The 17,344-nt window shown below is 34.8% G+C and overlaps 1 protein-coding gene across 1 annotated transcript in view; it reads right to left on the bottom strand.

Annotated features, from left to right (window-relative positions):
• Positions 1–215: 215 nt before the first annotated feature.
• The window catches only part of LOC307185613 (uncharacterized protein), a 913,805-nt gene continuing 896,676 nt past the window's right edge, over positions 216–17,344 (bottom strand). The window contains exon 5 of the mRNA XM_079919919.1: positions 216–539. Within this exon, the coding sequence (XP_079776045.1) occupies positions 454–539 (86 nt within the window). The 3' untranslated portion in view covers positions 216–453. The remainder of the gene's footprint in view (positions 540–17,344) is intronic.

The following is a 17,344-nucleotide window of genomic DNA, read 5'->3' as shown; positions in this document are numbered from 1 at the left end:
AAAGGAATTACATAAAATAATACTAAATTTTATAAGAGGATGTAAGCAGGCAAGAATATTAAATTTTATTCTGAACATGAATAAACTTGTTAAGTTGGAGCAAAGGAGAGAAGAGTGATGAACTGACCTACCTGTTATCATGATCTACTTCAAATATTTAAAACCAAATCATACCATGTCAATAGGGCAATAAAATGAATGATGAAATGGTGTGAGTTTATAAACAAACCCAATTTTTTGATAATTTTTTACCAAGTCATGAGTAAATTTTGAAATAAAAAAGTATAAATAAATTGTGATGAGTCAAATTAATAAATTCCATTAGAAAATTCTGATAGTGATGTGAGGGAGGAAAACGTACATGTTAAACTATAAAGACTTATAAGGATGTGATGAATTTTTAAAAGTTAAAAACTCAAATGACCAAACAAAAAAAAGAAATTGTAGTATCTCTTACCTTGCTGAACAAAATTTCTCTTTTATGAAGCCAAGTAAAATGATAATAATTGATTGAAGACCATTCAGTGCATATTTTTGAACTTCCTTATAAAAAAAAAAGAATATGTTAGCTATACCACAGGCTTGGGAGTATATATATTATGTATTTATAGGTATAAACATATTATATATAATATATAAATATAATGTATAATAATATATATAATAAATTTTATACCTAAAAATATGTATAAATAGGCATAAATACTTGCATATGTTATATTAATAAACCATTCAGGAAGAATAAAGCAACAGTAAACATCTTATTGCACAAATTTTCAAAGACAAAATATTAAAATGAAAGCATTTTGAAGAGTATTCTTAGTTTAAATAATTATTAGACCATTTTTGAATGTCTGAAAACTTTTCAAAGGAAAAATAGGTATAGCAAGTTCCTCTATGAAATATGCTACTGAAATAAATATGAGCAGATGGCTTGATAAACTAGCCAAATCTCAGTCTAAGTTAAACGCTATGTGTGGAGGAATTTTTACATAATGATTAGATGAGTTAAGAGAGGTTAATATTGGAATGAAAGTAGAAAAGCTTTTCTAAATCAGGTACATGATATGTAAGTATCAAGTCAGTGTATGACAGTGAGTGAAATATGTCTCAATGTTTCCACTCCTTATTTTATAAAGCATAATTACTGTGAAATTGTTAACTGTGTAAAATGCTGAGTGTCACACAGTATATCTTTAATTGTAAAAATGTACATATACCTTATTAACAGTTCTCTGTTAAGGTACCTATGGAGGACTTTTAATTCTATCTTTCTAATGTAAATAAATTAATGTTGCTATGGGAATTTTAACTTTGGAATTTCCTGACTCTTGCATGCTTAATTTCTCAATGTTAATGTTCCAATACCAGATCTGAATGACTACACATCATGGATATTTCTATATGCTCAAGATGTTTCTAGAATGCAACATTTAACCTTTAAAAAAATATTTGAGAGGGCAGAGGCAAAAAAGCAGAAACAATGAGAATCTATTCTGTTGATTAGCAACAAATCTCTTTATTTACAGTTGGATGAGGACATGAAAAGGAATGAAAACACACAGTAGTGACAGAAGGTGGAGAAATGACAGAAAAGTAATGACTATATATGTAAAACGTGTGGAGAAAAACCTCAGACTGTGAAGGAAATGTCCAAATGATCCAACTTAATAATCAATACTTGAGATTAAAAAATAGAGCTTCATTTTAATAAGCTTTCACTGACTTAAACAAAACAAAGCAAAAAGCGCCTTTTGAGATAATTTATATGCTCATAAAGATAACTGTCAGAATGAGATGTGATGCTGATGGCTGGTACCCAAGGGAGATTTTGGAATATTAGTGTGCCTACCTCAGGAAGGATGTGGCATATGCAAAAATATGTGGAGGTCCTTCCATGTATACAAATACTGCTGGTTTTCTGCTTAATTGTTTAAGCCAGGAAAGTGGGAGAAAGAAATGTATCATTATGGTCTGTCATATTTATAACAGAACCTCATGTTTGGAGACTATGGTGCCTGGTTGGAAACATTACATTTTCAACAAATGAGGCTCATAAGAGTTTGCCTTCACCCTGATCAAGCCCTTGGAGGAATCCTGGAACAGACGTATGTGAGAATGACACCATTTATAAAGTTGGCTGATACCGGCGGAGGCTCCCTGACTCTCACTTGGCCAACTCCTTCTCTTATTGGACACCATTTCTCCTTCCCTCCAGTCCTGTACGTTCAATATGTATGTGTAATTTCCATCTCTTTCCCAATCATCATTCACTGATGGGGAAAAGTTGAATCGGTGTCTCAAAGAAAGGAACATGTGTGTTAGGATTCAGTATTCCAAAGGTTTTGGTGTGATAGGAAAATGTTCATTCCTAAAAATTATTCATAATTTAAAAATTTTAAATACGTTTTTAAAACTTTTCATCTGGCCTGTTTCCTGACTTTAATATGGGTAGAATTTGTACTGAATTTTTAATGAAAAGCTAAAGAGTGTGTTGGGTGTGTGTGTGTGTGTGTGTGTGTGCTGCATTACAGTGAATTAAAATGAGGTTTTAAATGCTGGAAAATGTAAATTCTCTAGCATTTAAAGTTGACAGTAAGTTCTCACAAGGAACTTTAGAATCTAATTTGTCCAAGTGGAATAGGTAACTGCTGAGTTTTATCACCAAACCTAATCTAATCACCAAAAGATAAGCACCTTGATTAAAAAATATATTATTTTTATGTCATTACCACCATATAAATGTTTACTGAAGAGCCACTGGGCTCACAAAAAACAGACTGACATCCTTGCTGTTATAGAGTTAAATCATCTAGTGAAAAACTACAGAAAGCATTAACACATATTGGTAATTGAATGTCTATTTATTCTGCCTGAATGAAAGAGTGAAGTAGGCAAGAATACTTGTTGTGTCCTTTCCTACTCTTTTTGAATGTCACCTCTCCCTTCAGATATGACAGATGCCGAGTTGCCTAGTGACTTGCTCTTTCGCTCAGATGCAAAGCCTTCCCTGTTTGCTTCTGTGGCACCACAGCACATGCTTTTGCACTTTGGACTGTTCTTCTCTTATCATATTCAGATAATTAAATATTAAAAAGATAGGCAAGGATTTTTTGAGTAAGTGGAAGACATAATTAAATTCATGATTTAGGAAGACTATTCTGGAAAACAGTGGTAACATTTGAACATATAAACAAAATAATTGCTATTAAAATATTTTATAATTTTGATAACAACTAAAATGAAGGTCTGAAATAAGTTAGTAATAGTAGAAAAGTAATGAATGGAATGAATGTGAGAAAAATTCAAAAGGCAAATTTAAAGATAGAAGCACAGGAGAGTTTAATTACCTTCACAGGAGCCCACTAACCCGCTATGTGTCTTACCTTAAAATCTACAAGGGCAGAAATATATGGGTTTTTATTGTATTTTATTTTATTTTTATTTGCTTGTTTGTTGTTGTGTTGATTCCACATTGCCTAGAAGAGCATCTGGCACATAGTAGATAATCAATAAAAAATTATGGGATAAATTAATCTAAACTATCTTGATGTCAATGAAGGATACTAAATAATAACTAGGGCTCCATCAGACCCAGAATGGTATTAATTAAACCTAATTTTCTAGTTCTCAGTCAAATTATTTAAATAAATTAATCACTGTCAAAGAAAGTGATATTGAGAGTAAGTACAAGGCACTATTTTAATCACCATGGCACAGAGATAGGTAGGTTTTGGTCTATTTTTTTCTTGTTCTTTAATCTACAGGAAATTTACATTATATTTGGAGAGGCAAATATGGCAATTCTGCTTTAAGTAGTTTACAAAGTAAAAATTTGAAAGATAAGTGCTATTAGTAAGTATCTGAAGAAATCTGTCAGTTCCATGAGGCAGACAGTTCAAGTCAGGGGTATTTGAACCACAGAGGCACAACTCAGTTTCTTTACTTCCATTTTATCCAGTACACATTTCCCTAACAGTGATCATGAATCAACTTCTCCCCAAAATAAAATCTAAAGGAACACATACTTAACGAAACTGTTTTATTTTGCTTTAATTATCATTTTATTAAAGTTTTTACTTAAAACCTTGAGTGGTTATAAGAAATTTAAGAGATATAACATTTCAAAGGATTCGTAAAAGAATTTCAAAACTTAACCTCTTGGATTAGTTTGGAGGGTGGAAAAAAAGCAACATTGGAAAACCCAGCTTCCATGTGCACCCACAAAGGTCAACAACTGGACCAATATCCATGAACAAAAACAGCTCCAAAATTCCTCTAGAGCCCACTTAGAAAGATTTAGCAACACTGTGGAACAAAAAAAAAACCCTGAGAATAATTGCACAAGAAGAGAAGGAAGACAACTTCGTTTTGCCTTTAGGAACTTCCCAGCTAGGAGCTCCTCTCGCCAGGAAAGGAAGAATGAGGTGAATGACCAGCTTCTCCACCCTAGTGAGGCACTGCCCAAGGTCCCATTTTGGTTTCACCTCACACAGACTGGGAAAGCCGAGACGTATTGAGTCAGCTTGGGACAGGGAAGAAAAGCAGAGGCTATTCTTAGCAGACAGGCAGCAGGAGTGATCACAGTTCACAGAGATTGGCTCTGTAACAAACTTAGCAGATTTTGCCACTGTTGAAGCCAACAGCCAGCACAGCTGCCAATGGACCCCCTGCACATCTCGCCAGCTTTCCCCCCACAGGTATTTTCTATCACTGGCACCAGCTGCCTGAGTCTCTCCCCACCCCCACCCTCCAAAGCCAGGGAGCCCCATTTGCAGCCAGCTCAGGCTTCTGCATTCGTGCAAGTGCAAGACACAAGCCTGGGCCATCCCAGCTGACTCCCACCACTGTGCTCATATTTGTGGCTAACGCCTCCAGCTCTGCAACTGCATACCACTGGCCTGATGCCTGGCATCGGCATCCACTGCAGCACGCACATGCAAGGGGAGAGAGTGCAGCAGTGGGTGAGCACGTTAATAGCTAGGGTCCCCACAACTGCTTGCAGGTCAGAGCAGATCCCACCTTCTGTTAACAGCCAGCATCATCACAGCAATCTGTAGTGAACACCTCCAGCTGTGCACCTGTATGTCCCCCAGCCCGAACCACAGCAGTGTGCACAGTGGGTGGAGAGTATACAGCCACAGGAGAGCACACTGACAGCCAGGGCCTCTGCAGGTGCCAGTGACCCCATAGTTGGCCCCTGCCCTTGCCACCTGCCCTAGTCCTCATGACTGTGAGTGTCTGCAACTGGCTCCTGATCCAGTTAAAGGAGCAAGAAGAATTAAAAGGACTGAAGAAAGCCTATAGGACTTAGGGGAGCCCATCAAAAAATATCATTTACCTATAGTTGGAGTCCCAGAGGAGAAGAAAGGGAGAAAGGGACATAAGGCTTATTTAAAGAAACAATGGCTAAGAACTTCCCAAATTCGGGAAGAGATTTGGACATGCAAGTTCATGGAGCTAACAGATTACCTCAAAATTTCAATCCAAAATGATCTTCTCCAAAGTACATAATAATAAACTGAATAAAAACAAAGACAAAGAGAGAATTTTAAAAGCAGCAAGAAGAATAATCTTTCATACAAGGGAATATCCATAAAGCTATCAGCTATCAGGATTTCTCAGCAGAGACTATGTAGCCCAAGAGAGAATGGGATAAGATAAAATGCTAAAAGGAAGAAAGTGCCAACGAAGAATACTTTACACAGCAAAGTTTTCCTTCAGAATTTAAGGTCAAATAATGATGTTCCCTAATAAACAAAAGCTGAGGGAATTCATCACCACTAATCCTGCCTTATATGAAATGCTAAAAGGAGTTCTTCAAGCTGAACCAAAAGGATGTAATTTAGTAATATGAAAATATACAACACACTGGTAAATTCAGAATTTACCAGTGTGAATACCCAAATACTGTAATATGGTGATGCATTTACTACTTAACTCTAGTATAAAGTTTAAAGAACAAAAGTGTTAAAAATAGCTGTAGCTTCAACAATTTGTTAAAGGATACAAAACATAAAAAAGATTTAAATGACAGACTCTAGGTCTATCCACCTTATTACAAATAGCTCAATTTCGTTTCTTTTTAAGGCTGAGTAATATTCCATTGTATATATGTGCCACAGAGAAAGACAAATACTGTATGCTAACACATATATATGGAATTTAAGAAAAAAAAATGTCATGAAGAACCTAGAGGAAAGACAGGAATAAAGACACAGACCTACTAGAGAATGGACTTGAGGATATGGGGAGCGGGGAGGGTAAGCTGTGACAAAGTGAGAGAGTGGCATGGACGTATATACACTACCAAAAGTAAGGTAGATAGCTAGTGGGAAGCAGCAGCATAGCACAGGGAGATCAGCTCGGTGCTTTGTGACCACCTGGAGGGGTGGGATAGGGAGGGAGACGCAAGAGGGAAGAGATATGGGAACATATGTATATGTATAACTGATTCACTTTGTTATGAAGCAGAAACTAGCACACCATTGTAAAGCAATGATACTCCAATAAATATGTAAAACAAAAGATGTAAATGATGACATCAGAAATATAAACTGGGAGGGGTAAAAGGATACATTTTTTTTGTATCGCTGTGTATGTGGTAATGTTAAATTGTTATCAGCATAAAATAAACTGTTTTATACATATGTTTTATGTAAACCTCACTGGAACCACAATGCAAAAATTTACAAAAGACTCACAAAAGATAAAGGAAATGAATCACACCACTATAAAAAGAAAAAATCAATTGACAAAGGAAGGCAGCAAGAAAGGAAAGAAAATGGAACTACAAAAGAGCCAGAAGACAATCGATAGATGGCATTAGTAAATCCTTACCTATTAAAAATTACTCTAAATGTTAATGGATTGACTTCTCCAGTCAAAAGGTATAGAGTGACTGGATCGATTAAAAAAAGAAAAGACCCAATTGTATGCTGCATACAAGAGAAACACTTCTGCTTTAAGTTATAGACATAGGCTCAAAGTGAAGGGATGACAAAACATATTTCATGCCATACAAGTTGAAATCAAAAGAGAGCAGAGGTAGTTATACTTACAGCAGATAAAATAGACTTTAAGCCAAAAACAGTGACAAGAGAAAAAAATGGTCATTATATAATAAGCAGGTCAATTTATCAAGATATAACAATCAAATATATATTCACCCCACATCTAACATATCTGAAAGGGGATATAGAAAATGATACAATAATTGTAGGGAATTCCTGTGTTCTACTTTCAACTTGGATAGATCATCCAGACATAAAATAAAGAAGGAAACAATGGATGTGAACCACATTTTAGACCAAATGTAAGTAACATACATAATCAAAAAATTCCACCCAACAGCAGCAGAATACACATTCATCTCAACTGCACATGAAAAATTCGCCAGGATAGATCACAAGATAGGTTACAAAATAGGTCTTAGCAAATATAAGAAGATTCAATTCATACCAAATATCTTTTCTGACCGCAATGGTATGAAAGTAGAAATCAAGAACAGAATAAAAGCTGGAAGATTTACAAATAGTGGAGATTAAACAATATCCTGAAGAACTAATGGATCACAGAAGAAATTGAAAGCGAAATATCTTGAAACAAATCAAGAAATATCTTGAAACAAATGAAAATGGAAGCACAATATATCAAAGCCTATAGGACACTTCAAAGCAGTTCTAAGAGGGATGATTTTAGTGATAAATACCTATATTAAGAAACAAGAGAGAACTCAAACAACCTCACATTATACCTCAAGGAACTAGAAAAGAATGAACTAAGTCCAAAGTTAGCAGATGTAAGGAAATAAAAAAGGTCAGAGTGGAAATCCAAAGAAAAGAAAAATGAAACTAAGCTGTTTTTTTAAAGGTAAACAAAACGGACAAACACTTCACTAGACTAAGAAAAATAGGGAAGACTCAAATAAAATCAGAAATGAAAGAGGAGACATTACCACTGATACCACACAGATACAAAGGATAACGAGAGAATACCATGAACAATTATATGCCAATAAACTGGATGACCTAGAAGAAATGGACACAGTCCTAGAAACATACACCTACCAAGACTGAATCATGAAGAAATAGAAAATCTGAATAGATCAATTATGAGTAAGGAGACTGAATTAGTAATTAAAAAAACCTCCTAACACAAAAAGGTCCAGGACCAGATGAGTTCACTGGTGAATTCTATCAGACATTTTAAAGAAGAATTAATGCCAATCTTTTTCAAACTCTTCTAAAATATTGAAGAGGAGAGGATACTCCCAAATTCATTTTACAAGGCCATCATTACCCTGATACCAAAGCCAGATAAGGATACTATAAGAAAAGAAAATTATAGAGCAATAACCCTGATAAATATAGATGCAAAAATTCTCAGCAAAATATTAGCAAACCAAATTCAACAGTACATTACAAGGATCACTCACCACCATCAAGTGGGATCTGTTCCTGGGGTTCAAGGATGTTTCTATATTAGCAGATCAATAAAAGTGATAAAACACATTAATGGAATTAAAGATAAAAGAATCACAGGTTCATCTCAATAGAGGCAGAAAAAAAATTGATAAAATACCATATCCTTTCATGATAAAAACATTCAACAAATTGAGTATACAAAGCACATATCTTAAAACAATAAAGGTCATATGTGACAAACCCACAGTCAACATGATACGCAATGGTGAAAGGCTGAAAGTTTTAAGATCAGAAACAAGACAAGAGTGCTGACTCTCACCACTCCAATTAAACACTGTGTTGGATGTCCTAGACAGAGAATAGGAAACAAAAAGAAATAAAGAGGCCCAAACAGGAAAGGAAGAAGTAAAATGGCCTTTGTTTACAGGTGATATGATCTTATATAGAAAAAAATAATAAAGACTCCACCGAGAAACTGCTAGAACTAATAGAAAAATTTAGTAGTTTCAGGATACAAAATAAACATATAGAACACAGTTAGGTTTCTATGTACTAACAACAGAATATCTCAAATAGAAATAAAGAAAACTATACCATTCACAGTAGTATCAAAAATAATAAAATACTTAAGAATACATTTATCCAAGGAGATGAAAGAGCTGTACTACAAGACTTTTATAAAAGACATTGAAGAAGAAACAAACAAATGGAAAAATATTTTGTGTTCATGGTTTGGACAAGTTGATATTGTTAAAATGTCCGTATTATCCACAGCCATCTATAGATACAATCCCTATCAAGATTCCAATGGCATTTTTCAGAGCTGGCAAAAACAATCCTAAAGTTCATATGGAGCTACAAAAGACCCTGAATAGTCAAAGCAACCCTGAAAAAGAAGAATAAAGTCAAAAATATCATACTTCCTGATTTCAAGCTATATCACAAAGCTATAATATTCAAAACAGTATGGTAATGGTGTAAAAATAGACACATAGACTAATGTAACAGACTGAAGAGTCCAGAAATAAACCCTGCTTATATTTTCAAGTAATATTTGACAAGGGAGCCAAAACTACTCAATGGGGAGAGGATAGTCTCTTCAAAAAATGGTGCTGGGAAAACTGGATAACCACATGACATAGAATGAAATTGGGAAACTCTTACACCACTCACAAAAATGAACTTGAAATGTATTAAAGACCTAAAAACCTGAAACCATAAAACTAGAAGAAAAAAGGAGAAAGCTCCTTGAAACTAGCCTTGGTATGATTTCCTGGATATGACACCAAAAGCACAAACAAAAAAAGCAAAAATGAATAAGTCAGACTACATCAGACTAAAAAGCTTCTGCATAGCAAAAGAAACAATCAGCAAAATAAAATGGCACCCTTCAGGATGGGAGAAAATGTTTACAAACCATATATTTAATAAGGGGTTAGTGTCCAAAACATATAAAGAATGCATACAACTCAACAGCAAAATAAGTGAATAAATGACTTGCAAAAATAGGCAAAAGAAGTAAATAGACAATCTTCCAAAGAAGACACACACAAATGGCCAACAGGTACATGAAAAGGGGCTCAACATCATTAATCATCAGAGAATACAAATCAAAACCACAATGAGATATCATCTCACACTTGTTGGAATGGCTATCATCAAAAAGACAAGAGATAACAAATGTTGGCAACAGTGTGAAGAAAAGGGAACACTTGTACACTACTGATGGGAATGTAAGTTGGTATAGCCACTATAGGCAACAGTATAAAGGTTGCCCTCCCAAAACAAGAAAAACAGAACTACCATATGATACAGGAATCCCACTTCTGGCTATAAATCCAAGGAAATTGAAATCAGGATCTTATAGACATATTGGCACTCCCACATTCATTGCAGCATTATTCACAATAGCCAAGATTTGAAACAACCTAGGTGTTCATCATGGTTAAGTGAATAAAGACGTGATATGTGTATGTGTATATATATATATATATATATATATATATATATATATGTGTGTGTGTGTGTGTGTGTGTGTGTGTATATATATATATATATATATATATATATATAGTGGAATATTATTCAGCCATGAGAAAGGACATCCTGCTATTTGCAATAACTTGGATGAAACCTGAGAGCATATGCTAAGTGAAATAAGTCATACAGAGAAACACAAATATTGTATGATATCACTTACATGTGGAAACTAAAAAAGTGAACTCAGAGAAACAGTGTAGACAGGTGTTTACCAGGGGCTGGGAAGTGGGGAAAATGGGTAGATAATGGTCAAAAAGTACAAAAATCCCAGCTGTTAGATTAACAAATTCCAGAGATCATGGCTAATAATACTGTATTATATGCTTGAAAGTGGATCTTAAATATTATGGCCACATAAAAGTAATGGTAATTATGTGTCATGATAGAGGTGTTTGCAGATGCTATGGTGGCGATAATTTTGCAATATATAAACGTATCAACTCACTGCACACCTTAAACTTATGGCAATGTTATATGTAAATTATATGTCAATAAAGCTGAATCCCTGCCTTCAAAGAATTTAGAGTTTAGGTCAAGGTAGTTTCCCCAAGGGGAAAAATGTTTCCCTAAAGAATATATAGATGTTCACAGTCAATACGATTTCAGAATTCCTCACAGCTAGTTTTATTAAAACGGAAGTGTGGTCTCTAAGATCAGTCCATACTAAATAGAATACCTGATTCCACACTGCTAAAATATTATTACAAGAAGTCTGGCTACCTTCTGGAACTACAAAGTTTAAAGCAATATTTTTAAAGGATAATAAATTTGAGCAAACAAAAAAAAGAGCAAACAAATGACAATGATCTGAAATTCCTTTAACTAACTCCATAAGTGAAATGACATTCAGTCAGTTAAGTAGAATTAAGTATGAAATTATATAGCACAGGAGATAACTAGAATACCAGTAGATTCAAAGTTTCTAGTGTGGATCCAAACTGTTTTAAATTGACAAAAAGAAAATTTTACATTTGTCTACCTTATAAAATTACTGAATAATCTCAATAACCATCATTAGCTGAAAGACATATATATGTTTATATATGTTACATAATGTGTTTTATATACATCCTAATGTATCTTAGACCGTGTGTGTGTGTGTGTGTGTGTGTGTGTGTGTGTGTGTATAATGTACATATACATGATAAAATGTGGACTTTCAAGAAAGAATGTCATAAGCAACATAAGAAACAATATATATTAAATCTACTGTGTATTTTCCGTAAGTAAATCAGGAGGAATGTTCTACTGAAAGTCTGCTTTGCAATGTTTCTGGACTTTCTCAAAAGAAGCCTTAGAAAACTTTACAATAGTGTTGATATGCAGTGAAGCAATTGTATGGATTTTTATTTGTTGTTTCCAAGATACAAATTGACAAATGTCATGACTGAGAAGATATCTAGTATATCTCTAAGTAAGTATGTTCAGATGTGCATGAAAAGGTGTACCTTAGAAAAGGATTCCACGTGGTATGACAAGAGAAAAAAAATCCAGAAATAAAAACAGGCAAAGCTTATAATATGTTTTGAAATCCAATGAAAGATAGAATTTGCATTGACTGGAACAACTACCCAGTCATTTTAAACACACATCCTCACAATCTTATCTACAAATGGCAACCTACATATTTTTGACTATTACATCATTCTGTAGTTATGTTTTACGTCTGGGTTCACTAAAAGAAATGCCTGAATTTACCTTTGAAGTTAAAAAATGTCGTGGACCTTACAGATTATTTGTTGAAATCTGGCAAAAGCCTGGAATGTTTATATATTTCAGTATTATCAGACATTTAACCACTCCAACCCCCTCTTATTTTGTGGTCTCAAGTGTAATTTCTGGTATTTCACCATGCACATCACTAGCTACTAGCTATCTGGTTTCCTTTTTTCTTAAAATTTCTCCTACACTTCAGCACTTGGTTTGTTTGCTACACACAGGCTGACTGATCTCCACACGTTAACTGATATAGTGACTCCCCCTCTCAAGAAGAATTAAATTCAGGAAGTCAGGACTGACAAGAGGATGGGGCAAGCCTTTCTGATGTCTCATACATCTCTGGCTTGGAAAATCAGTACGCATGTCTCAAATTGCATGTGTGTGTGTATGTGTATGTGTGTGTGTGTGTGTGTATGTGAAAAAAACCTATTTTGTGCAACATGTTTACTTAGCATATAAGGAAAATATAATTTCAAAGAAATTAAACGTTTCAGAAATTTGCAAATATTTGGAGCTTAACAGTGGTAACACTCTCTAAAGGCAAAACTTAGTTGACTTGGACTTGTTCTATGTACATTTTGAATCATAATTGAAAACTACTAGTTTCATATTAAACTATGAAAATAAACCTACATTGATGAAACGCTTAACTAAGTTTGGACCAAGTTTGATGAAAGCTTTCCAAACATTTGTGAAACTTTTTACAACCTCCCTTACATGTGGGATTGGTAGTAAAACCCGATACTAGGGGCAGTTTTTCAAATAGATTTCAAAAATAATAAGACCTGTCAGTGTTCCATTTGGATCATTAATTGGACATAGTCCCTTCCCATATTTACCAATGGCTTCCTCATACGCTTGTGGTTACTCCATCATTTTCTCCTGCTAAATGCATTCCCACCCCAGTATACCTATCTGCCTATTGTAAAGTACTTTGAGTTTCCTGGAAATGAATTTAGAAGAATCACAGTATATTAAGGACATTTTTTGCCTATTGCTAGTATCCCATTTTTGTTCACACATGATTAATTTTTCTAGGTATTGGAATAGAAAGAATACTGAATTCAGAGTCAGAAATCCTGTAGACTATAAATAATAATTTATACATAATAAATTACTAGAAATAATTTTGTGACATGGAAGGAGTCAAATAAGAATCTCAGGTTTTCAATGTCACGTTTTGTAAACAGAAAGAGATCGACTGGTACTCAGGGATGAAAAATAGGTTTCATTTTGTGTGGCAACTTTAATCAATTGATTGTGGATGTCTGAGGCACTGGTCTGAGAAAGATTCTGAGAACAAATGCAACTGGGCTCAAGAACAGATTCTCAAGACTCACTATGGATGAATGTCATGAGTAGGGCTTGTGCTACATGTAGCAATGGTGCCCTGTAGCTGCCATCTCTGCCCAAGATAATGTGTAAGGTTGTTTCCAGCTCTAACAGCCTATGATTCACTTATTCCTCTCTCCTAAATTATTTCTATCATCCGAGGAAATAAGTCTATTCTTATTTGCACAGCTGGGGAAATTACTGTCAAAGTATATTTTGAAAGTTATAAAGTACCCCTTGTACCCCTTCTTAAATGGACTGTTGTGATAATGTTTACACTCAAATAGAAGAGTGAACCAGTTATAAAAAATAAAATAACAGAGGAATGAAAGGCTTTGCCAGTGCACGTACTCAGATATTACTTCCAATTTCCATAATAAAAAGTCAATTTCTTCCATAACAATTTAAACATGGCCCTGCTAACCAAAACTGCTTTCATCTTGCTATATAGCAGGTAGCTCTGTCTAACCAAGGAAGGTGGGATAAGTTTACCAAAAACTAACTCATTGTAAAAGCTGCTGCACCTTTTACTAAAGTCTTAATCTTGACTAAGTCGTGAGTATTTATTAAAGGAAAATCATTTTAGCAGATTTATAGGAATATGGAATCCTCAGACCCCACTTTGGAAAAGACTGATATGAGGAGCAAAAATTTATTCCATGAAAATAATATTAATCCTAAAACTAATTCTGATACAAATATAATAGCAATAGTAACACTAGTAAGGGCTCATATTTGTCACTTACTTTGTGCCATTGTGCTCAAGGATTTGTATGTGTGAATGCATTTAATCCTCACAATAGTCTTAAGGTGTTTTATTATTATCATAATTTGAGATGAAGGGTGAGTAAATAAGTTTTTTCAGATCATTCAGCTGGTCGAGCTCCTGATTCAAACACAGGAATCTGACCCTACGGTGTCTTTATTTGGAAAGATGTAGCAAAGTCACAGTAAAAGAAGGGTATTACACTCATCTGGCAAGATGTTTACTAGATTAGCATAATTATATCTAAGATGTTTATTAGATTAGCATTGGAATAAAAGCCAAAATTGTAGAACTTGTGGATCTTGGTTTATTTCTTCATTCAGCAAAATTTTTTGAGTGCCTACGTGTGCTCAACACTAGTAAGGTGCTATAAATACAATCATGGAAAAGGATATAAGATTCCTCACTGCACAGAATCCGGAGTCTAGTCTACTTCTAGACATAGATGTTAAATTAAGATCTGTGCTATGCAAATAAGGAACATTAATAATAACTGTAACATGGTAGAGTATGTAGTTTGCTTCAGCAAACTAATATATAGTAAGCTATATACACAGTCACACCTAAACCACAAAAAAATCACAATTTAATGACCTTATATTAATGGGGGATAGAATACACAAACCTCACAAGAGCTTTATGTGTACATTTGGCTAATATTTTCCAATTGCAAGACATGTCAGGATCCTTGAAAGAAGCAACTCAGATTGCATTTAAGAAAGCATAAATTAAAGGCTAACCCAAAGACACAGCAGGTGAGCACATTAGGCTGCTTGCTGACCTGAGTCAATGCCTGACCAATGTTTCTCTTGTAAGGCTAAGACTGTTAACAAATTTACTGAGTTCTAACCTTTCACTCCATTAAACTCTGTTGTAAATAATAATAGTAAAACTTCCTCATTGTAATACCTGGTTTATTTGTCTCTCCAAAACCATCTTAAGGTAAGGAGTTTCCTATATATACATAATTCAATCATGAATAGCAATTACAGAGGATAAGGACATGGGGTTTCTTCTCCTGCAGCTTAAGCAACATGGTTTGCAGTGTATTAAACAGGCATTCCTATTTTGCAGGTTCTGCAACCTTAGTTGTAAAACAGTGTTATTACTAACACTTTACAAATATTTATCAGTGTCACTCATACTAAAGTAGAAATGTTCATGTAATTTCCCAATGTGTAAATCCCTATAGTTTCCATTAATTAACACATTTTTACAGTATAAGCCCCAAAATGGTCCTTTTTTTGGTGCAAACATGCTTCAGTGCCTATATTGCTCTTTGCAATATAATTTGAGTTAGATCTATATATATACATATATATACATATATATACATATATATATAGAGAGAGAGAGAGAGAGAGAGAGAGAGACAGAGACAGAGACAGAGACAGAGAGAGAGAGAGCACATTAGAAACAGATAGTTTTTTGATACACTCTGATTGGAACATCAGTTAGTTTCCTTTTTTAGCTCTTCCATAATCACTCGTGACATGTCATTCACTGGCAGAGTGTTACTCTGCCATTTTCAGTGACCCACAGCTAACCTTTCCTAAAGAAGCTTAGAAAACTCTATTTTTCCCTTAGGGTAAATTGGAGGGTAGCTGAGAGTTTGCTTTGGTAGAGTTAAAATTTCCCAAGGGATTACATAACACAAAACAAGGGAAGTTAAATGTTCAGTTTACCAAAGCATGCAGAAAGACAGAAAAAGGATCTGTCCAGAAAGAACCCACCCCATGATTATAATCCTCTTTCTTGCTGTTGGCTGGTTCACTGAGTGCCTTGCTGTAGCCTTTATTTAACATCTTTATTGGAGTATAATTGCTTTACAATGGTGTGTTAGTTTCTGCTTCATAACAAAGTGAATCAGCTATATGTATACATATATCCCCATATCCCGTCCCTCTTGCATCTCCCTCCCACCCTCCCTATCCAACCCTCTAGGTGGTCAAAAAGCACCGAGCTGATCTCCCTGTGCTATGTGGCTGCTTACCGCTAGCTATCTGTTTTACATTTGGTAGTGTATATATGTCCATGCCACTCTCTCACTTTGTCCCAGCTTACCCTTCCCCCTCCCCGGGTCCTCAAGGCCATTCTCTATGTCTGTGTCTTTATTCCTGTCCCGCGCCTAGGCTTCTCAGAACCACTTTTTTGTTTTTTTTGTTTTCTTAGATTCCATATACATGTGTTAGCCTATGGTATTTGTTTTTGTCTTTCTGACTTACTTCACTCTGTATGACAGACTCTAGGTCCGTCCACCTCACTACAAATACCTCAATTTTGTTTCTTTTTATGGCTGAGTAATATTCCATTGTATATATGTGCCACATCTTCTTTATCCATTCATCTGTCGATGGAAACTTTAGTTGCTTCCATGTCCTGGCTTTTGTAAACAGAGCTGCAATGAACATTGTGGTACATGACTCTTTTTGAATAATGGTTTTCTCAGGGTGTATGCACAGTAGTGGGATTGCTGGGTTGTATGGTAGTTCTATTTTTATTTTTTAAGGAACCTCCATACTGTTCTCAATAGTGGCTGTATCAATTTATATTCTCACCAACAGTGCAAGAGGGTTCCCTTTTCTCCACACCCTCTCCAGCATTTATTATTTGTAGATCTTCTGATGATGGCCATTCTGACTGGCGTGAGGTGATACCTCATTGCAGTTTTGGTTTGCATTTCTCTAATGGTTAGTGATGTTGAACATCCTTTCATGTGTTTGTTGGCAATCTGTATATCTTCTTTGGAGAAATGTCTGTTTAGGTCTTCTGCCCATTTTTGCATTAGGTTGTTTGTTTTTTTTACATTGAGTTTCATGAGCTGCTTGTAAATTTTGGAGATTAATCCTTTGTCAGTTGCTTCATTTGAAAATATTTTTTCCCATTCTGAGGGTTGTCTTTTCTTCTTGTTTATGGTTTCCTTTGTTATGAAAAAGCTTTTAAGTTTCATTAGGTCTCATTTGTTTATTTTTGTTTTTATTTCCATTTCTCCAGGAGGTAGGTCAAAAAGGATCTTGCTGTGATTTATGTCATAGAGTGTTCTGCCTATGTTTTCCTCTAA

This window comes from Stenella coeruleoalba (assembly GCF_951394435.1).
Source record: "Stenella coeruleoalba genome assembly, chromosome: 4".
In the NCBI taxonomy this organism is placed as follows: Eukaryota; Metazoa; Chordata; class Mammalia; order Artiodactyla; family Delphinidae; genus Stenella; species Stenella coeruleoalba.
The sequence above is the reverse complement of the archived record's forward strand: the minus strand, read 5'-3'. Positions and strand labels throughout refer to the sequence as shown.